The sequence below is a fragment of the Scaptodrosophila lebanonensis genome, unplaced genomic scaffold, assembly GCF_003285725.1.
Source record: "Scaptodrosophila lebanonensis strain 11010-0011.00,11010-0021.00 unplaced genomic scaffold, SlebRS2 tig00000001-arrow-pilon, whole genome shotgun sequence".
Lineage (NCBI taxonomy): Eukaryota > Metazoa > Arthropoda > Insecta > Diptera > Drosophilidae > Scaptodrosophila > Scaptodrosophila lebanonensis.
This window is the reverse complement of record NW_022060529.1, coordinates 4,905,084-4,927,132: the sequence shown is the minus strand read 5'-3', so window position 1 is coordinate 4,927,132 and position 22,049 is coordinate 4,905,084. Positions and strand designations below refer to the sequence as shown.

At 39.7% G+C, this 22,049-nt stretch overlaps 2 protein-coding genes across 2 annotated transcripts in view; one reads left to right on the top strand and one right to left on the bottom strand.

Moving 5' to 3' along the window:
- LOC115634641 (putative polypeptide N-acetylgalactosaminyltransferase 9) overlaps positions 1–22,049 on the top strand; it is a 78,857-nt gene that overhangs the window by 40,613 nt on the left and 16,195 nt on the right. Inside the window, exons 4-6 of the mRNA XM_030532497.1 lie at positions 2,537–2,905; positions 2,973–3,137; positions 4,439–4,632. Coding sequence (XP_030388357.1) covers positions 2,537–2,905; positions 2,973–3,137; positions 4,439–4,632 — 728 coding nt within the window. The remainder of the gene's footprint in view (positions 1–2,536; positions 2,906–2,972; positions 3,138–4,438; positions 4,633–22,049) is intronic.
- On the bottom strand, positions 10,386–12,759 carry LOC115634642 (imaginal disk growth factor 6). Its single transcript, XM_030532499.1, has 3 exons — positions 12,571–12,759; positions 11,210–11,785; positions 10,386–11,139 (listed from the first exon to the last, which is right to left on the bottom strand). The coding sequence occupies exons 1-3, from the start codon at positions 12,698–12,700 to the stop codon at positions 10,487–10,489; spliced, it is 1,359 nt and encodes a 452-aa protein (XP_030388359.1). The 5' UTR covers positions 12,701–12,759; the 3' UTR covers positions 10,386–10,486.

The window sequence follows — 22,049 nt, the reverse complement described above, 5'->3', positions numbered from 1 at the left end:
GCTTGTCTATGAGCCATGTTTCCAGCTACCGGAGCTATTCATTCATTCTGCAAATAACGCTACTTTGGCATATATTATGTTACTTTTATGTGTCAGGTGGGTGCTAGGAGGCGGGTTTGCAGACAAGCGCGCCAACATTTGTCACTGCCAGCTGCCGTTGTGTGTGTGTGTGTGTGTGTGTGTGTGTGTGTGTGTGTGTGTGTGTGTGTGTGTGTGCGTGTGGGTGGGTGTAAGAGTGTCTGTGTATATTTGTGTGTCGCACTGTCGTGCCTCAATAGGAGAAGCATAACCAAGCATTTATGGCTTCCTGTCACGCTCAGGCGTGTCCCGCGGGCACCTCTTGCTCCTGTCGTTTCCATCGCCTGTACTTTGGTGCTTTCCAGCCCCTTTTATTGTCTGCTTTCGTCAGTTTTCAGGCATGAAATGCCACAACATACAAAATATATGCCACACCGCTAAAAGCGGCATATAGAATTCTCCCGATCATTCACATTGCGTATACGCAGTGTGGCGCTCGAACGCACCCGTTTCTAATAAAACTTGAAGCCATAAATTGATTTTATTTTGTGCATCGCTGGAGGGCCCTTATAATTGGGTTTGCGGTTATTGTATGTATAGCCATCCACCTCAAACAGGTGTGGGAAGCCGCTTCACTTTATTATGCAGCCGCAAACAAACATACGGGGAGCGAGGAAAATAAAAGCCATAATAGAATATGCATAGCAATAAATAACTAAATCAATAAAATCGACTGTGCTCTTTTTGCTCATGAGGCTGTTGTTGTGACTCCCTTAGTATTTTATTGTTTTTTATCGATGCGTGCGCTCGCAGCAGGCAGACAGAAATTTCATTATAGAGCCCTGTGTTTTTTACGAGGCATCCTTATGCGGCCTGCCTTTCCACACTTCACGCGCGCCTTCACAAATGAAGTTGTAACTACAGCAGCAACGACTACAGGCGACAAATCATAAAATGTATAGCGGCTATGTTGGTCGGCCCCTATTTTAATGGGTTTTGTGCTGAAATTTATCGCACTGCTGACCTGACTGGGAAATCGAGTCCAGTGTATTGTTGCTTATAATACTATAAAGCAATGGCCGGCATATTTTTGCAAAATTTCTGGTTATTGGAATCGAAATTATTGCGTGCAATTGAAATATTTTGCATAAACAGCCCACATTTTTGTGATCGGCTTATGACCAACCATTGCATCGGTACCGTGTTACTTGTGACTGACAAATCGCATTAACGTTTAAAAAAGAAGTGAGGAGAGGGAACATATAATTTGCATGCAAATGCAAAATCAAAATCAAAATAGTAATGTCTGCGAAAGAGTTCCTTGTTGTAAATTACTTCATTGGAAACAATAGAAATCATTAAGTGTCTGATGTGGATTTTATTCTGAATTGCTCGTCAAAGTTCAATTATTACATCCTTTTCGTCTAAAAAATACTTTTGTACTTGTATATTTTTCTCAATCAGCTATGATGCTAACAAGTAATTTCGTAGTTTCCTTCTGATGCCCCTCCTGTAAGCACTTGACTTGATTGTTGAAAATGCAGAATGTGTGAAGGCGAGAATATAAATTTGTCATTACCAATTTCTTACAAGCCAGCGGCTTACATTGCTGCCATTTGGAATCATAGCTAAATACCAATATCATCATGCCTGACAGTATTATTAAAGTTTCTTTTGTTTTTAAAATGTCCTTGTAAGGTCATTTATAACCGAAGATTAAATGTAAATGAGCGATAGTTGACTAATAATTTCATAAATTTTATGTTTGATCAAAATAATTTAACGCCAACAATAAGTGTGATTTTATTTAAAACAGTGTACAAGAAATTTCATGCAGCTCATCCTAAATAATTTTGTACTGGTAGCAATATCCTTGAAGTATACAGAAAATACATTTAATATATACCACAAATGAAGTTGGCTAGACGTGACTTCTAATAGCGTCACGGACTAACTTAACACTCATTTAACAACTTGCAAAACTTTGCCCTGATTACATTGCATTAAGTTTGTAATTGTTATATATTTTAACGATAGTTTAATTATACTTTGATTATTATGCAATTAGATTTACAACTGCAACAAAATTCGATTCATAGATGCATTCGGTAAATCAGCAATGACACATATAGATAGTATGTACACACAAGGCTGTGAATTGCAGCGTAGCGAACAATTTTTCATACGATGCCTCACAAATGTAAAAGTCAAAAAGCGACGATGGCGCCTGACGCTGATGATGACAACTTTTCATGTCACATGCATTATAATTTATCTCGTCGGGCACTTGGCTAAAGCTGATGGTGTACTTTTGTCTGCCTTTTCCTGTGTACTGGTGTGGGTGTGTGGGCATGTCGTACATTTTACGCACAACAAACGATGTCAGAACCATCTTCATTTTGAAGAAGAGGCGCACGTCGACGCTTCTATGACAATTTCAGGGCAATTCAAATAAGAACTTTAACCTCGTCTTAACTTACAAAGCTGTACTCTTTATCTGCTCTCATCTTTTATACAGATAAGCCAGTGCTGGATGCGCCTGCTGGTGACATGGAAGAAATTCCCGGCGAAATGGGCAAACCAGTCAAGCTGCCAAAGGACATGCCGCCTGAAATGAAAAAGGCCGTTGAAGATGGCTGGACAAAGAACGCTTTCAATCAATACGCTTCCGACTTAATGTCTGTGCATCGTTCACTGCCCGATCCGCGCGATGCCTGGTGCAAGGATTCCGGCCGCTATCTAACCAATTTACCCAAGACAGATGTCGTCATTTGCTTCCATAACGAGGCGTGGTCGGTACTACTGCGAACAGTACATTCGGTTCTGGATCGCTCACCCGAACATTTAATTGGCAAAATCATACTGGTCGATGATTTTTCGGATATGCGTGAGTAGACTTGAGAGATAAATAGTTAGTAGAGCTAGAATACTAATTTGTGTTCCAATTGTAACAGCTCACCTGAAGAAACAATTGGAGGACTACTTCGTTAGTTATCCCAAAGTACAGATTGTGCGAGGTGCCAAGCGAGAAGGTCTGATAAGAGCGCGGCTGTTGGGCGCCCGTTATGCCAAATCGCAGGTGCTTACCTACTTGGACTCGCATTGCGAGTGCGCTGAAGGTGAGTGCAGTTGTATTAGTTGAAGTGCTCGTATGGATTTGATATTTGAGCCAAATTGCTGCATTGGCATTAACAATGGCTTGCGCTTTAGCTGGAAACTTTTTTAGCAAAGTTTTTGCTGCCAACTGCAATTGACACAAATTTCATGGCACCGCCTAAAAGTAGGCAGCCGTTTTTTCCCATTACGCTAGTTGGCTTTTCAAATGCCATTGACTTCAATTATATTTTTAAATAGGCTCCTGTATTATTCAATGATGCACAAGAAAAACGGAAATAAAAATGAAAATGAACTGCGCGTGCATTGTGTACTTTTTCCATTATATTTTATAATTGAGTAGCGCATTGTTGGGAATCGAATAAAATAAAATAAAATAAAATATCCATATGAAGGCGTAACTTTTGTGCAAACAAAACATTTTAATTGATGACCCATAAAGTGGCGCATAAACACATGTATTTTCATTGTTTAAAAACATGTGTAATTAAGCAAATTTATATTTACATATTGATTTAAATTGCTGGCCGCATTTGCTAGTGACAAGGCAAGCATTTGCTCAATTTTTGAGCTTTAGCAATTATTAAACAATAAACATAAACCATCAGTGAACAATTATAGTAAATTCCCCAATTCGAAACAACTCTTAATAAAATAGAGTAATTTAATTCGTTTTCGACGGGGCACTATTTTCCTTTTAACGAAATTCCCAAGTGCGCCACTTCTGTTCGACCATTGTTACGATGATGGCCATAAGATGAAATCCGCCGGGAAACAACAAAAATGACGCCAATAAAACAAAGCAAACTAGTAAATCACTTAATCTCGAGTTTTGCTGCGAGCCAGCGCACTTCAGAGATAGCCGACGAGCTATCCACAAAATGAATGTTGACTGGGCCAGCGCGCTGACGTGCACAGCATAAAAAGCGCAATCAATTTTGCTTATTGAGTTTTGTTCGGTCATAAAATCGATAAAAATAAGTAAAAACTATAGTGGAATTGTGCGAGTGTAAAAGAAAATGAATAGCCAAAAAAATCATGTGAGAACGTGCAATAGCATATGGGTATCAATGTGTTGGTCCAAGTGTGTATTTGGGCGGGTCCTTGTGATGAAAGAAAACAATTTCATTTTCGTTCTGGATCGTTGTCATTGATGCCGTTGATAGATGGCAGGCTGACGATGATACAAACGTCTGAGCCGTGTATTGCAAAATGCTTGGAAAAACCAATTAACCTCAACGGCATTGATTTTCTTACTCCCTCCCCCTTTTTCTCTATCTATCTTTTTCTTTTCTTTTTATGACAGGCTGGCTGGAACCATTGCTGGATCGTATAGCGCGCAATTCAACAACCGTTGTTTGTCCCGTCATCGATGTCATTGACGATGCGACCATGGAGTTCCATTTTCGAGATTCCAGCGGCGTCAATGTCGGCGGATTCGATTGGAATCTACAATTCAGCTGGCATTCCGTACCGGAGCATGAAAAGCGCAGGCATAATGTAAGTTTTTTCTATTGGCTAAGCAGCTTATTTGCCACTGACGGAATTTTCTGGCAGTACTAGCGCGTGGCTAGCCTCATGCACACCTACATATAGTACAAGCACTGACAGCTTTTGAATATCGCGAAGAGGGTTGATTTTCGTAGTATCGCACGCGTTTGTTTTAGCACATTGGTGTGTCCATATGTGCGACTGTATATTTTAAACATACTTATATAGGGCGGAGGTAGGTGCTATTCACCCTTTTTAGTCAGTTGGTCGTACACATGGCAAAACATGAAGCAGCTTAGAGCGTTTGGACGTGACCATTTGCTGTAAAGTGGTTGAACCAACAAAACAAACAAAGCTGCAGCGTATGCAGCAAAACATGCACGCACTCCATTCTCCCTCGCACAAATACAATATGTACAGAATTCTAACCGATAACATTTCTGCAAACGATGTGAAAGCGAACTAAGCATAGCAGGTTAAATGTTTGCTTTTCAAAGTTCGAATATAATAGTAAATAGCTACCTAATTGTCAGAAATGATCAGGCAATAAGGGGATGCAAATATTAGTTAAACATAATTTGTTGAATAGGGACCGCTCTTTATTTATTTAGCATGCATGATTCCTCCACTTCCTAATCTATATAAAATTATCTGCTTTTGTATTAACTTGGATCCAAATCGGTCAATTCAAAGTTTGAGGCAATGTATTTCACTGTCATGTGTTCTTGGCTCCAGCGTTCTCTCTTGTTATTGTTAGTTTTACTTTAAAAAGTCCCAAACAATTCCAAAAAGGCTCCCAAAAGTAGGCAAAATAAACGAACGATGCTTCTTTTATCACACACAACAAAGCTGAAATCATCTCACCAACTCAGACTAGGTGTGCCGAAAATCAATTACGTTAATTTATCAATTCATCAATCCGACTGTTTAGCACATTGTATACATTTTCCATGTTTGATGAAACCCCTCTGCCTCTTTTGCAAAATAAATTCAATCAAGCAGATAACAAATTACCATTTTATAAATTCTTCAAAAAGAATTAGACGAGTATTTTAAGGACTTATTTATCTATCCACATGTTAGAATGATACATTGTCGGAGCGCTCTTTTAAATTAAATGTTTAATACATTTTGTGCATCAAACAAATTTGCTACTCATTCCCATATCATTCAATCAGTCTGTTTGTAAATGCCTTTAGATTCAGATCGTTCTGTTTTATATAATTTACGTTTGCGAATGGCGTTACATTTTTTCCTCTGTGATATTTTAGCGGGTGCACGGTGAAGGTGTGGCAACAAAGGACAAGCTGGGATAAGGGCAACATTTGTCGACAGCATTAAATTTCGTTTCAAATTTTAATTAAAAGCCGGGCAGATGCCACACAGTTGTTATCTGTGTGTCAGCACACACACACATACTTGTACACATGCAACGAATTCTTAATTATACAATTCGCTCAAAGCGCATAAATTTATGCCTTGCAATATTACACATACGTCCCGTCAACCCCACCAACCGAACATAATGTGCGCAAATTACATAGCGAACATTTTAAAAACTGTGATGACAGCAAACAGAAGGGTGTGAGGGACTTACAGGTTGGAGAACTAGGAGGGCGAGAAATGTGGGGAAAGTATTGCATAAGCGCGCAGCCAGCCTGCAGTGCAAGTAAGTGGCAATTAAAAGCCAAAAATGTTAACAGCAAATTTCGCTTGTTCCCGACGCTGTTGCTGCTGTCTTTCATCGTCTTTTTGCAGCACACTGCTGTTACAGTTGTTGTAGCTGCTACTGCTGCCTTTTGCGGCGTAAATATCAGAGATAATTGTTTTTACAAGCGTTAAGGGATTTATGAACATTGTTGCCAAAAACCATTTCCAGCCACTGAGGCACGCGACAGAGACAAACGCGCATTGTTGTTGATGTTGCACTTCCTCTTGCCCTTGCGGTTGCAACAACTGCAAGACTTGTGTGTGCTTGTGTGTTTGTGTTCGTAAGCCTATGCGTGTGCAGCGCTTCGAGCTACACTTAACAACTAAATCAAGTAAAAGCGCTTCCTTCGCCACGCTCAATGCACACGGCATTGGCAATTTGCCCGGAGACAAAATGAGCCATAAATGTTGCTCTTGTTGTTGGCACATGTGTGCCACACTTTATGCTTTTCGTATAACATGCTACGCACAGCTGCATCCAAACAATGGATAAACGGGAAGGGAGAAAAATGGGCAGAGTCTACATTACTTTAATGAAATTGTCGTATATTGTCAAAATTTTTGACAATCTTTGACTACAGTACGGTAAATTATTAAATAAATATGCGACTGACAATCGAAATTTGCCAGAGAACAATTTTGAAAAATTCCTTATTTATAAATGGAAAATAATCTAAGCTTTGGCAGCTATGCAGGCATAAAGAACAAACTTTCAACTGTTGACAGCCGAAAATCCTATAACTTTTCACTCCTGCGCACTCGTTATGCGCCTGTCTGCCAAAAGTTGCTTAACTTGTTACAACATACGAGGGGCAGCAACAGCGCACATAAAGCTCTGGGCATAACAATAACAATGATCAACATTGCATAGGGAATCAAAAAATATATAAACAAGCACACACTCTTCCACACGCATGTACATATACATATGTGTACTATATACGAGTAGAAGTGGGTGTTCATGTGTGTATGTATTTGTGTGTATTTTATATAAGCCTTGTACAAACTTGCGGCACAACTTTTGCTTGTGTTTGCATTTGTCAAGTTCTTGCGTGTGGGCGGGCTCAGACTTCAAGACTCACTCTACAAGTATACTAGTATGCGAGTATACTCTTATAGTAAGTCTGTGTGCGTGTGCGCTTTAAAATGTATATATTCAAGTGTACTATATAGTATCTTGAAGTTCATTGAAGCGAAGTGGCAAGCTCTGTCCAGTTAGACGGCCTGATTACATATAAGCTCACGGCAACGCTGGCTAATGGATGTGGCATTAACTTAATGCTTAGCAACTGCCCTGCGCCTGTTTGTCCATCGCATGTCCAAAAATTGACTTGACAACCCAGTCAAGCATCTGTGCCCCGACAGTTTTTAGATAGAGGAAACATTTTTGGAACGGTTGGAGCTGCCTGCAAATAGCCATAGAGTGGGTTGCGTAATGTTCTGCTTCAGCTATTTTATTTATTTACATGGACGTGTCTGTTCTCATTGCCAAATACTCACTTGCTGGGCTTGAAGAGGGTCAATAAGCTGCTTGAGCCCAGGCAGGTGGGGTTGCGTGTGGGTTGGTGGACTAAGTAGAATATTGCGAAATTTTAATCAGCTTCGAACAATCCATACAAAATTGCTGTCTTTTGTGAATTGATTTCCTTCTGCTTCTAACAGAATTCTATTCAGTAATTACTGAGTTCAAGCGCTGCTTTTCGCGCACAAAATTGTAATTTTCTCTAAATATAAAGAAGCAATATATAATAAAAACAAACTTAAGTTAAATTACTAAATAAAGTGAAAATTAAATTCCCGCTAGCAGCTTACAACTTTTTCGCATTTGCTGCTCGTCCTTCTTACCTTTTTCTTGTTGGCAAGTGGCTTTTTCTATTTCTTTTATGTCAACAGTATTTTGATTTGCTCTCCAGTTACCTTGTTTGTTGACCCTCGCATGATATTTTTACCATTTAGCTTTAGACTCGAATTTCTGATTGGCCCGAGCATACTTCGGAGCGCAAACGTAAGGCACTTGACAGCAAATTACCGGGGAAATTGCAGGCAATAAGAATTTAAATATTTAAAGCAACAAGAAACCTGATACCCATCCGGCAAAGGATACCAAAGGCTGGCCCTGCGGCTATCGCAAACTAACATACATAAAAATGTATTCGCTGCCAAAGAGGCACGAACGGAGGGAGCGATGCTGCTCTTGCCTTTGGCGGCTAACTAGAAATAATGAAAATAGAATACCAGCCACTAATCCGCTCAATGTGCTTCGAGCTCCGTGCACATTGCTATATAATCCGACAGCATTACAGCCACCGCCCGATCCGCCCACTACGTGTGGAGGCAGCAAAAATCTCAAATAACCCAAAGCGCATAAAATAAAACTACAACAATTTCATAAAAATCCCGGATACGTGATACACAGAAATACTTAGGAACTACACACACCGTACCAAGCACACATACACAAACACACATACATAAGAAAGCGGGGCCATAAAAGCACTAATCCAATTATTTGAAAACTTAGGTGTATCCGGGGCGTATGCGCAATGCATGAGCTATGAAAACGCACTCATACGCACCGTTTGCCATGGCGTTTAAATATACATATATGTATATACGTGGATATATGTTCCATATACCGGTACATATATACATACATATGTACAAGTATATGACAAAAATCGGCCTAGCTCAAGTGCAAACAAATACACGCACGCTGGCAAAGCCACACAACCACACATACGCAAGCATGAATTGGCATAAAGAAAAGTGCTGTTGATGCTGCTGCTGCTGCGGCTGCCACTGTTACCGCTGTTGTGGCATAAAAAAGGTAAAGTTTACCCATGAAAATCGTTTGGTTTTGTCGTCCTCCTCCAGTGTACCTTCGCCAATCTATCTACCTATGTACATGTGTATATATGTATGTATGTAAGACTTAACAGCGCAGCATTTGCGTTCAAATGGGCAAGAGGAAACGTAAATGGTTTCTAATGTGTACAAACTTACAAACAGCCAACCAACAACGACACACTAAATGTATGTGTATTTTAGACACTTTTACATTCATGCACACATCTATCTTCTTAGTATATATACACGCACACACACACACACACACACACACTCGTGCATATGTACTTGCCACATGGGACTGCACGTTTCATTTCATTTCGTTCACTTCACGTTTATTCCTTTCTGATTGCGTATGCGTGCGTTTTGAGGGCTTTTCTGCTTTAGAAACCATCGTTAGCTGTGTTGTTGTTGTCATTGTTGTATAGGTCTATGTTGTTGTGAAATCGTGCATAATGGTGAGCGTGTGAGTAACACGCTGCGTATGCGAAATATTTTGCGTTCAGCCTCAATGACAAATGCTCGTCACTTTGTCAATCAATCCTGCATTGTCTCTGTGCCTGAACGTGTGTGTTTATGTTCGAGTGTCGGCATTTGAAATGTGCACCCTTGTGCCAATCGAAGTCGAAGCCATGTGCGTTTAATGATAATCCGCTTAATCCCCTTAATGTCAAACTCATTTCAGCTTTTGCAAGCAACTTTTCCGAATTTCTGACCATAAACTCTTCGATTTGACTAACTACATACTTGTATATATTCATGTTATCTTCATAATTATTCAATAATCGGAATTAACCAATATGTGTACATGTCCAATGACGTATCTACATGTTGATATAGTTCAAAAAAATTTGTGGAACGTTGTGAATTGTGGGTTTGTTATTATAAGAAAGAAAGATTTCATTTAAAATGAAAAAAAATCCATTGAAATTGGTGTTGGTTGCATTTGAAACATTTAAGTATCGTCTTCTGACTTAATTAAATAAGTACTTGCCAGCTCATTATCAACAATTACTCTATTGCGCACAATTAGAAATGCCAAAACACATTACAAATGTGTTTTTGTCTAATAAAAAATATCCCCTGTCTATCAAAAGAACATTGAAGGGTACTTGGAATTTAATCTGGAAGACTTGATTGATGACAAAAATATAAGGAAACTTCAGGTAGCTATAACATTCTATATTTTGAATAGCATTTAACGATTCGTAAAAAGCATGTATTTAGTTTAATAAATGAAGTCACTTATTTATTATTTTCGCATGCATTGAAAACACTTGTTTGCTCTTAAGTTTTGCTTTCCAATCTAGTTAACTAGGCGATATTTGACAGCACGCAGAATAGGATACTTATCGTTGGTGCAGAGTCCCCTAAAGTCGTCATACGATAAATCGAATAGAGCCACACCACCCAAGTTGTTAGTGCGCACGTAACCAGCCTTGTCGGCGGCTGTGTCCGGATCCTCGTAGCTCACCCAGATGCCATTCTCACCCTTCTTGTCGGCAGCACGATATGCGTAGGAGCCGAAACGCTTGGCGGGATCTGCCACCTTAGTAAGCGGGGCATTGGCCCCCTTAGAGTAGGCATTGTTCTGGTTGGGCAATAGGGCACAAACCTCGGGCCAACTGTAAAGGCCATGCAGTTGAGTGTTGCCACCAACCGGTGCCTCATCAACTACCTTTGAGATGGGCGGCACACCCGTATTACCCGAATCCTCAGTCAGTTTCCAAGGGCGTCCATAAGTAGTCACGCCCACATTGATCTTGCTGGCCGGGCAACTGTTTCGTAGCCAATACCTAACCTGATAATCAACATTGAACTCGGGATTGCGCTCGCTCAGTTCGTAAATTGGAGCCGAGTAATCAGCCAATTCGGGATTGCGCTCAGGTGTGTAGAAGTCGAAGGCCGCCAGATTCACAAAATCCAAATAATTTATCACAGCGGGCACATCGTAGAAAACTGTAAGGTAATGAATACATCGTTGGAATTACTTTGGAGTTCAATAAATCCCCTATTCACCTAAACTTACGCGATGAGTTGACATTGGGGAGAACAGTGGTTGATAGCAGCAAGTTATCCGGACGGAAAGCATTCTTTACATCTCGCAGCAATGCCGTGAACTGTTCCTTGTGCTCCTCGGAGCGCTCATCCACAATGGAGTCACCAGTGAAAACCTTCTTGAAACCCTTCCAAAAGCTACCCAGGCCACTGTGCACCTTCTTCGGCTTGTTCTTTGGGAACTGCCACGCCACATCGAGGCCATCGAAGCCATAGGTCTTGACCAATGAGTACACAGTGTTTACAAAACGTGTGCGCCCGACTGGATTCTCCAGCAATTCGAGATACTTGTTGGGCAAATCTTTAGCATCATCGCCAGTCTCGATATCCTTGTCACCACCGACACTGAGCAGGACGCGCAATTTAGGATACTTGCGCTTTAGACGTGTCACAGTCCGATAGAGGCCCTTGCCCAAATCCAAGTCCAGCTGCTGATTCAGACTCACTGCCTTGTGAGAGTCGCGTTCGATGCCCGCGTACCCGTACACTAAGTAGTCACAGAATTGCAGTGCCGGCTCTAGTTCATCAATCACCACCTTGCCAAGGCCTGTAAGTATTGGAGAGAGAGAACGACATTCGTATTTTTATTGAAGCTACTTGTACAGTGCTTTATCGTTAAACTAAATATCTAAATAATTACACTCTATTGCTCGCTATTCAAGATTTTTTTATTCAAAATCATAATGTTTTTCTATTACTGCTTCATAAAATAATGTTGCATTGAGAAGGCAACCCGACTAATATTTCTCGGTTTTTGATTGTTCGGATTATCGGGATTACACTGTGTCGTCAAGCTGTAGCTCGAAGCGAGACAAGCTATCGCATTTCAATAACAAAGCAAACTCGTATGTTTGTATTTAGATTGCCTATTTTCAGAAAAAGGCTGATAAGAATAAACATGGAAAGCACAAGTCAGGTTTCCAAATACTTTTTCAATATTTTTCAAAGCGCCTTCTACGAAAATAGACGGCCACTGCACTCTAATGTTTTTCCTTCTTACTGTTTTACTTTTTCTCAAGTAATTAATGTGAGAAATGAGAGTCATTCCTATTTAACTACAAGTAAAACTCATTTCTTCACATTGTTACATTACCTGTGAACTTGTTTCTTCGCCTTTACAATGCAATTAAAGATAATTGATTTTCTTAATATTTTGTACAATTTGTAAAACTCTATTTACTTAGCAGCTGGCACTACTTATGTAGGCACTTACTTCCCTCTTAAGCATTACGTAAGCATCTTCACTTTAACACACAAACACACACACAGACACACACTCCTCTCCACTTCATTACGTACACGTACTCTTATTCGTGTACTAGTTGGACTCACCTTCCTTGATAAAACTCGCCGAGTCATAGTAGCAGACCAAGTGTTTTTGTAGACCTGGCGGCTGCTGCTGTCCAATCTTGCTCGACAGAGCGGCGCCTAAGCAAAGTGCAAAGATGACCAAAAGTTTCATCTTCTTAGCTCTTAGTTGGCGATTCGTTGAGTTGTGCACCGCTTGGCTGCCAACTTGAAACTGAAACTGAAACTTGCTCGGTGGCGATCGTTGCTCGGGCTGGGCTTCAAGCGAAGGTTGTCCGAGATGAAGACGATGTTTTTGTTGTTATAGTTCTTTACGGTTCTGTTGTTGTTTTGAGCTGTGTGCTGGTGCTGGTTGTTGTTGTTGTTGTTGCTTTGCCTTGCCTACTTAGCAAACTGAGCGCGCGCTGATAAACAAATTGAGCAGCAGCAGCAATTTCTATAAAGATGACTTTTGACACATACAGTGGACCCACGAAAAATGGTGCTCATTAGAGCTCTGGATAGCGACAAATCTGATTTCGTTTTGGTTTTACTTCTATTTATTTTACTGTAGTTCGCACTTTAGCTGCAAAATTTCATTGAGGATTTGTTAGAGAGAACAACAATAATTTGAAAAGTAAAAATAAATATAATTGTACTATACAATTCATTTGATGGAATGCCTTTGTCTACTGCTTACGTTTTCTTCTTAAATTTTAATTTTGAAATGAATTATATTATTTTTTGGTTAGTGGACTTAAACAGTTTTACAAAAGAATATTAACCTGTTTTATTTTTATTTATTTGTCAAATGCTATTAAGATTTTAATATGTTTGTTTGTTATTTGCGCTTGAATATTTAAATCTACACATACATTATAATCACTGCCTAGGCCAACTCTATTGATATTAAATACATAATTCCATTTAGTTACGCCTTATCTATCTAATCTTCTTCCTCTCTTCTTCACATTCGTTCTCCCTCACCCAATCCCTTGCGGGCCAGCCATCATCATTCAGCAACAACGCGCTCCAATTCCATTTATTTACTTTTAGTTACCCTTTGTGACCCTCCCACATCACTTCTGCCGAGCATGCGAGCTACTCAGAAATTCATAGGCGTGCGTTTCGGTTCTCTATCGGCAACAAAAGCTAAAGTACGAGTATTTGTTTTAACGACAAATTCATTTGCCATGAAACAAATACACGCATTCCGTCTTATATGTATATACGTACATAGATGGATCAACAAGAATTCCGTGCCTGCCTCCTAAAACTTGTCATCCCATTCAAACTGTCGCACGCTTCATCAGACACATGTGAGTTCAAAACAGAATCGGCCACTATCTGCATCAGTTCGTGTCGATTTTACATTTTTGACTCGACATATTTGCATAAAAATGTTTGTCGCTTTTATATGTGACAACAAAAATGCGATTCTATGCGTTATATTTGCCTTGCTGATTGTTGTTTGCTTTTATTTCTATCGGTACTAAAAAAAAGAAAGCAAAACAGGAGCAAAACCAATTTCAGTAAAATTTGCATTTTAAATATTTGTGTACGGTTTGCGTTGCGTTGCGTTTTTATGTTTTTATTTTTTTCTGACTCTAAATGTTCCATACCAGTGCATATATTCTGACTCTATTGTTGTTGGCAGTCGATAACAAACCGCTAGCCAAAACAGCAATTATCGCCCGGGGCGTTGCTAAATGAATGCGGCATACAAATTCGATCGTGAAATTAAAGCGAATTTATAAGAGACCATGTAGATGTGTCTGTACGGATATGTGTGGGCCACCAATTGACATTAGTCATGGCTGTTAATTTGCATAAGTTTAATGTGCTATGTATTTTGGAAATGCAATTTAACTGTGAAAGCTCACGTAGAGAGCAAAGAGCTTAAGCCAACCCACAATTGCCGCAATTACCCACACATAACTTATATATTACATATATATACTCGTATATACGCTTGTTTATATGAATTGATGTTATCCTTTATTATTTTTTCTTTTGTGGGCTTCAAAAACTTTATTACGAAGTCAATCACATGCACGAGCGGTTGCACGCCCATGAATACATAAGCCCACATACATATATACATTGCCCAAAAAGTGGTTCATAACGAATTTGCCCTTTTTTGTGTGCCTGAAATTGAATTTAGTTTAGAACGCGCTCTTTGTCAAAAGGATACCCCAAAAAAAGCGACACAAGCATTCAAGAAATGCAAACAAAGTAAGCAGATTTGAAAGAAGCATGGGAAGGCATCGAAAAGAAAAAAGAGGCGAAATAGGTAAGGGAAGTAGCGCACGCTCTAACCCTTTAACGGACTCGTTAGGCTTCCTCTCCTTTCTTTTTTCAATTAAGTTGCTCAGCCAACCCGGTTTTTTTTATTTTTTTAATTATTGACAACTAACTTTGTTGAAATGGTTGTGTGCAGTCCTTGCTCCTGGCTCATTGGACTCGGCTTAAAGTTAAAAGTTGGAATTCGCACGGAAAGCTTTCATGGCTGGCAGCATTTTGTAAATTCATTTTCGGTGAGCTCGCCATACTATAATATTGCTTACACATTTTCATGTTATTATGTTCAGTTTAACTTTTAATTGAAACGTTGTAACAAGTTGGCAAAAGAGCCGCGGGCCCAATGAGGCAAGCTGTATTTATGTTTATAAATGAGTGAGTGAGGAAGCCTGTTCATAATGAAAAATGAGCGTATGGAAAACCGGGCACGTGCGTTGCTGCTTAATTAAACAAGTAACATCATCATCATATTCAGCATATTTCATCGTCAGCCCTAAAGTATGCTACATACTATATATGCTACTTATAAAAGGCATGCAGCTTAATTGCACGCGCAGCGTGTTGCCTACTTTTAAGCGCATGCTATTAATATCACAAATTATTATTATGAAATGGTCGCCATTTTTAATGCGCTTAAAGCATGGCCAGGATTTAGCCGCCTGTCCACCGCAAACTGTGTCCCTGTTGCTCTTTTCATATTCATGGCATCGGAACGGACGCACAGCTAGACTATCGCATTAAGTCTTGAACCATGCCGGCATACAATGCCCGGCAAAGTGGATGGTCACACCAACAATGTCTGCCTCGATGGTCAGGCACATGCCTGCTGCTTGTCCTTGCAGGCCTTGCTGGTCAAAATAGGCAGCCAAAAAAGGCAACAGTGTAAAACTGTAGGTACAGTAGTAGAAAAGTCCATATGTCGAAACATCACGACCTAGTCGGGTTTTAAAACTCTATTAAGTGCATAAACGACAATTCATTTATATCGTTTTTGCATTATTACCATTACCAAAAATATATATCTATCTTTCTTTTAATTAGTAGAAAGAAGTTCACATTTTAAATACATATTTTAGAATCATTATTCTATCATCTAAAATTTCCCTGACCAATCATAAAAATCTTATATTTCCTCGTTCTTTAAGCATAAAACGTTATTAAATTGAAAGCTTCCAGATTTTGTAGAGAAGTTCGACAGCATGTTCCATAGATTGAAAATCTCTGCGCGCAAGTGTATTAATTTGCACCCAATCCAAGTGACTCTGTGAACATAAGAGCCGTTTCCCACGCCATCCTAAATTTTGCCCGCTTCTGTTAGACTTTGGTCGTCTGTGTTTGGTCTGGCCTGCTCAGATCTGGTGTGGTCTGGTCTGTGATGTGGTCAGAGCGTGTTTGCCACTCGTCTGCCACTGGCGCTCGCCACCCGAAAGTGATTTGCGAGCTGCTCTTTTTTCTTTTTTCTTCGTATCGCTGTGCTCGCAACAACATATGCAAATCACTCACTCAGGCGTTCAATGGTGGCGACCCTCATGCATGTATGTATGTATGGAAGTGGGTGTTAGTCGCTTTTCCTCTTCCTGGGGTATCTGTATATGAAAGTCAGCTTACGTTGCGCATGATTTATTAAAAAGCCCCTCGTAAAAATGCACACTCAAAAAACAGAACAGAAAATAGCAGAGCATGCAGAATGAAGAAAGTAAATATGTATATACTACAAGTATATGCATACATATATAGCGAAAGCAGCCTGAAAAAATGCACGAAAAATAGCTATGAAAATAAGCAGCGTACCGGCAGTAGCAACAGCTAAAAATAGATATGAAAATTTTAAAGCTACATGCATATATGCCAACTAACCACCACCTCAGCTTTAGAGTTGGTTGCTCCCGCATGATGAGCGCTGTGGGCGCCACTCCAGGCTCGTCCCCTATACTATATATTGGGAGTAGGAATTGCAAGTTTTCTGGTTGGGACTAGAACTGGCGTTGAGGCTGGCGCTGACACTTTTCAAACTCATCCATCAACTGCCAACGCTTGCTCATTTTTAAGCAATTTACACAACCGATATTTTGTGTATAGCAGATAGCATTACGTAGTCATCCTGTGGACCCTTGGCGAAGCCATGACGTGCAGCAACAAATTCCGATGCATACCAGAACAACGCCAGCGGGGACGTAGAAGCCGGCATCAGCGTCAGTGCCGACGGAAGTTAAGTTATGCGCCGAGCTGTGTGGCATAACATCATTATCATCATTATCGGGAGCGAACCAACTACAAACCACACATATGCACACATCAACATACAGACTGCTACGGGTATATGGTTTTGCTGCTGCCGGCCGCTATGTTTTGCTTCATGTCTGCAGGCCACCATTATTAATTAGCTTACATTGAATTTTTCATAGCAGTCATAGGGGTTTCCATGATTTGACGTCCCGCCGGATGTTTTGGTCGGTTGCAGTTCAGCTGCCAGCTGGCAAATGTGGTATATAATTTTGTGAGCTTGTTATAGTTCTAAACAAATTTTCGTGTGCAATAACATTCCAGAAGCATTTGAAAATTCAGCTTAAACGAGTTGTTTGGCACTCGGGCTGAAAATATCGTTTAGACATAGTTCTATATAGTGCTGTTTATGCAGAGGCATAAACAAATTGCCCAGAGGTAGCAAAATATATTTATACACCAAAGGCAAATCAGTCTTTCTCCTGAGGATAAGCTACTACTAACTACTAGCAACCATTTACAATTCATAAAGCATTTAAAGTAACTTAAAATGTAAGTCTTGCTAATGAAGCTGCTCATGCAGCAAGCACACTTCAATAATAAAAGCAATACAGGTCTATTTTGCAGATGTTCTTGCTGTTCTTCAAATTTGTCTTCCTTAAAAGCTATAATCTCTTAATTGAATTTGTTTCAGTTATTTTGTAGAATCGTGTTGGTTTCATGTTTAACTCTTTGATTTAAGTCATTTATTGAAACAGTCTTAAAGCACCCTCCACGAATGTATGTGAGCAAAAGAATGAGTTTTAATTTAATCTTCAATTGGTTATAACTTAAATCCTCATTTTAGCAATCAAAGCTTACAAATTATTTTATCAAGATATAATAGAAGATTTAAATCCACCTAACCCCACCCTAAGCTCTTAAACTTTACACTTGTGCACAATTCCCATAATTTTGTTTAAAATAAATAATTAATTTTGTACTTGAAATTATTCAAATGTAATTAATAAATAAGAAGTATGGTTAATAATGAAAGTAAATGACCAAACTTTGAAATAATAAGTAAGAAAGCATTCTCTCCAGGTGCTTTGTTTTTCAAAAGAAGGCACTTATTGCTAAATTGGTCGCATACGGATTCGGGTAATATATGCAATCAAATACGAATTTTCTACAAACAAACAAGAAAAGAAAATTTGTTGGTCTCTTTGCTTGTTGTTTTGTTTGTAGCTGTCGCCCTTTCTTGCATACAAATTATATGCGGCGTAAACATAATTTGAAACTTTTAATGCCACATTGTATGCACAAACACAAGGACAGGAAACACAACAGCCCGATCTTCTCACGTGCGCAGCATTCAAATCTCTAGGCTCCAAGATGCCGTTGGCCGAGCTGAGACTTAGACTGAGCGCTCGGACCACTGCTTATTACATTTTCTGCTTACTATTGTCAAGCTATTTGTCAGTTTGTCTTGGGAGTAGTCCCGCATGGTCTCTCATGCTGCTGGACTCTTAAGTAATTATAAAATGACAACAGCCTCATTATGCAAACACATTTATATTATGAACAGAAAATTGTACATCAAAGTTTTGTGTGAGTGAATTAGATTCAAGTTTGAATTTTCTTAGCACAGCTCACTGGCGACCTTCTCACTGCTTAAATAAAGAGGAAATGTGTGTGTATTAAATTAAATAAGAGCCTCCAGCGGCGCACATGCCATGCGAAACGGGCCGTGCTCAGCTCTGGCTATAAGATGGCCGCTGGCGGGCAAATTTAATACCAAAGCTGTCGGCCATTTCGACGTAATTTAGTGTCGGATGGCAAGTGTCTTAGCTTTCGCTAACCCGGACACAGTAAAAGCTTTCTATTAATTTTCATACTTGGTGCACGCCCTTTACTGCTTAATACGTAGCATTGCACTTTACGTTTATTGCACTCTACAGCATGTTTTTCCTCTTGCTTTTCTTTATCCTCGATATTTTAATGCTGACGCTGTCTACGTGTAAAAAGTTTTCGCGCTCAAATCTGTGCTACATTTTATGACTGCTGGTCGCTGGTCAATGGCGGAAGAGTTGTGGGGGGGATAGGACAGGTTAAAACCATTAACATTTTACCTAAGCTACGCAACGACGCTAATTGCCTCGCCCGTGAGACAAATTAACAGCTCAGAGTTAGCCAACCTTTGCAATTCTACTGAGCCACACTGCAGCCCACGCCACCAGTCCCTGCTCACCAAAGGGGGGAGCATAGAGATGGGGGGACGTGAGACACAGCTGCCAACGTTGAGCACTCGCTAACGGTCCAGAGAGCCCGGTAATCAAAGCGAAATCAGCAACTTTTTATGCTAATTTTTACGTTCATGTAACGATTTTCTTAACGCAGCAAAGTTGCCTTTTAGTTGCTTCACGTTTTCTGCCTTTTCTCTGTGTAGGAATGTGTGTACGACTACGAGTGCAAGTATGTGAGTGTGAGTGTGTTGTGTACGCTACATTTAACATTTAAATAAGCTTTTAAGCTTTGCCTGCTTGTGACCTGTGAAAGGGCTGCTTTGGAGTATCTCTGGGAATCTGCTTTGGAATCGCATTTCAATTGGAGATTTTTTGCTTGAAATAATATTGTCAACGAATCCATTTGATATAAAAATGAGGTTTGAAAATAACAGTAAGCTATATGCTTTTAGTGCAGGTTCAAGTACGATTATATTGCATTCAATGCATCTAATGTTTTTTAAATGGACATATGTATTATTTTATATACCGTTGACCAAATACCTCCAACAACCCAATATGAAGGGTGTCTATGCAATCCAAATTAAAGATGCCTTAACTAATTTGTTTACTACAAGTGTACGAGTTCATCTTGTATTTAGAGTTTTGCTCATTAAAGCGTCAAAAATGTGACGAATGCGAATGTAACTATACTATACATCTATGTCTATGAAGGATCATTAAAGGGAGGCACAAGTTTCTTTATTTATTTTTATCATTTCGAAATTTGTAAGCATTTAAATAATAATAAACAAATTTAGACCATTAGGCAACATTTTTATTTAGTACCTACCAAAAACAATCTCTAAATAATATACATAGTTATAGGAACAATATCAAACTTGAATGCAATTCATTAAAAAATTATCAATATTAATTCATTGTTTAAATATTTATATTAAAATTTTACATAATAATAATTTTAGAAACTAATCAGTTAAAATCATGATAAATTTCTTCTCCCACATAACCATTTAATTTGGTAAAAGCGATAAGCCCTTATTTGCTTTCCATATGAATATTAATAAGTAAATCTTTGTACAACTGGCTTTAATTTTACAAAATGTTCAACCATTTTACAAATATTCAACTACAGAGTGCAATCAAGTTATGAGTTCCATCCAAAGTCACAATAAACTGCAGAGACATAGCATTTGTCAACAAGCTACTGATCTTGAAGTGGCTTCTGATTTCTTATTGACTGGCTCCAGGTTTTTAGTTTTTTATCTTCGGAATTTGAAATAGCTCGGTATAGAGCTTTGCATTTGCTTAGTATCTTGATAGTCTTGAAGCTGAAGCAAATCTGCTCAGACACTGCCATTTGTAGCCACTTCTGCCGTTTTGAGCTTAACCTCAATGCCTTCCTTTTTTTCTATTTATGCGCCAGGGCATGCACTTCAGAAATAAGCCAAATTCAAACTTCAGCGAACAGACAAACAGACAGACAGACAGTCAGACAGACAAACACACCCATTGACATATACGAGTATATATGAATATATACATACAAATATAGTTGGTAAGTACTATTCAGAACATCGCAACTCTTTGCAACTATTAACTTTGACGATGTTCTGGAAAAAAAAGGAATCGCTCGTCGCTCTTTGGCAAAAATCTCAAGGCGAGCGACTTTTAGCGAATGGTGGCGTATGCAAATTCTGAGCCAGCTCGCCTGCTGAGCGACACTCCACACACCGTGGCTGGCTCTCATGTGTGTGCTTGTGTGTTGTGTGCTCGCTGCTGTGTGCCTCTGTGTGTATGCAACCACTTGTCAAAGTCAACTTCACATTATGTCAAGCACCATTTTCCTTCCTTTAGCCAGAGAGGCAACAACAGCAGCAGCAAAAACAACAACAACAACTACGCCTCCCTTTAACTCATATGTAATGCCATGCATTATTTTTTAACATTTAGCTGCATGCTGTGTGGCAGACTCATCACATGTGAAAGTAGAGCCGCCGTGGTGCGTACGAGTGTGGCATGTGGTATGTGTTGGCCACACTTGTCTCCTTAGCTCCTTAGCTCCTCAACCTATTCTCCTCAGCTCCGCATTCTCAGCTCACGAAGATGTTGTCTAATGCGCCTGACATTTACGATGTTCGACGACATTTCTTTGTTTTTTATTCGTTCGTTCGTTGTTGTTGTTGTTGTTGTTGTTGTTGTTGTTTTATATTTTATTTTGAGAAGCGTATTCACGCCATTTGGCCGCACAGCATCCACTGCGACATCCCCCAGCGCTGTACGTGACTGTTTTATTTGATGATAATGTTGCGATGCCTGCCGGAAAGAACTCCAGGCCGCGTCGCACCGCAGGTTAGCACATTATTTGCATAGCATACATTACAGTGGGCGCTAGTCTTTAAATTTGGTCGTTCTTCTTGCTTAATTTGCGGTGGCTTTGCTGGCAAGTGGCAGCTCGATGGCTCGAAGAGAGGCTCTAGCAGACCTGTGCCCTTGAGCGATGGCTTACACGGCCGCATGGCCAGTCATTTGTCAGCAGAATGTGTCATACTTTCTGGCGCGCACACACACAGGCACACAAAAAGGGCCAAAAAGAAAATGGAAAGAAAACCCAACATGTCGGCTACATTATAAATGCCTTAAGATTTATATGATATCTTAATATGGCTGCCTTGTCGTGCCCAACTCTGCGCATTTCGCAATTTTTTTAGCGCCCGTTTTCGCATCGCAACTCGTGCCATGTCAAGTGGCTATATAAATAATGGTAGCAGTTAC

Coding starts and splice junctions, on each gene's coding strand:
- LOC115634642 (XM_030532499.1), bottom strand. CDS start 12,700: ATGAAACTTTTGGTCATCTTTGCACTTTGCTTAGGCGCCGCTCTGTCG. Junction 11,786..12,570: donor GGCGAGTTTTATCAAGGAAG/GTGAGTCCAACT, acceptor CAATACTTACAG/GCCTTGGCAAGGTGGTGATT. Junction 11,140..11,209: donor CCCCAATGTCAACTCATCGC/GTAAGTTTAGGT, acceptor ATTACCTTACAG/TTTTCTACGATGTGCCCGCT.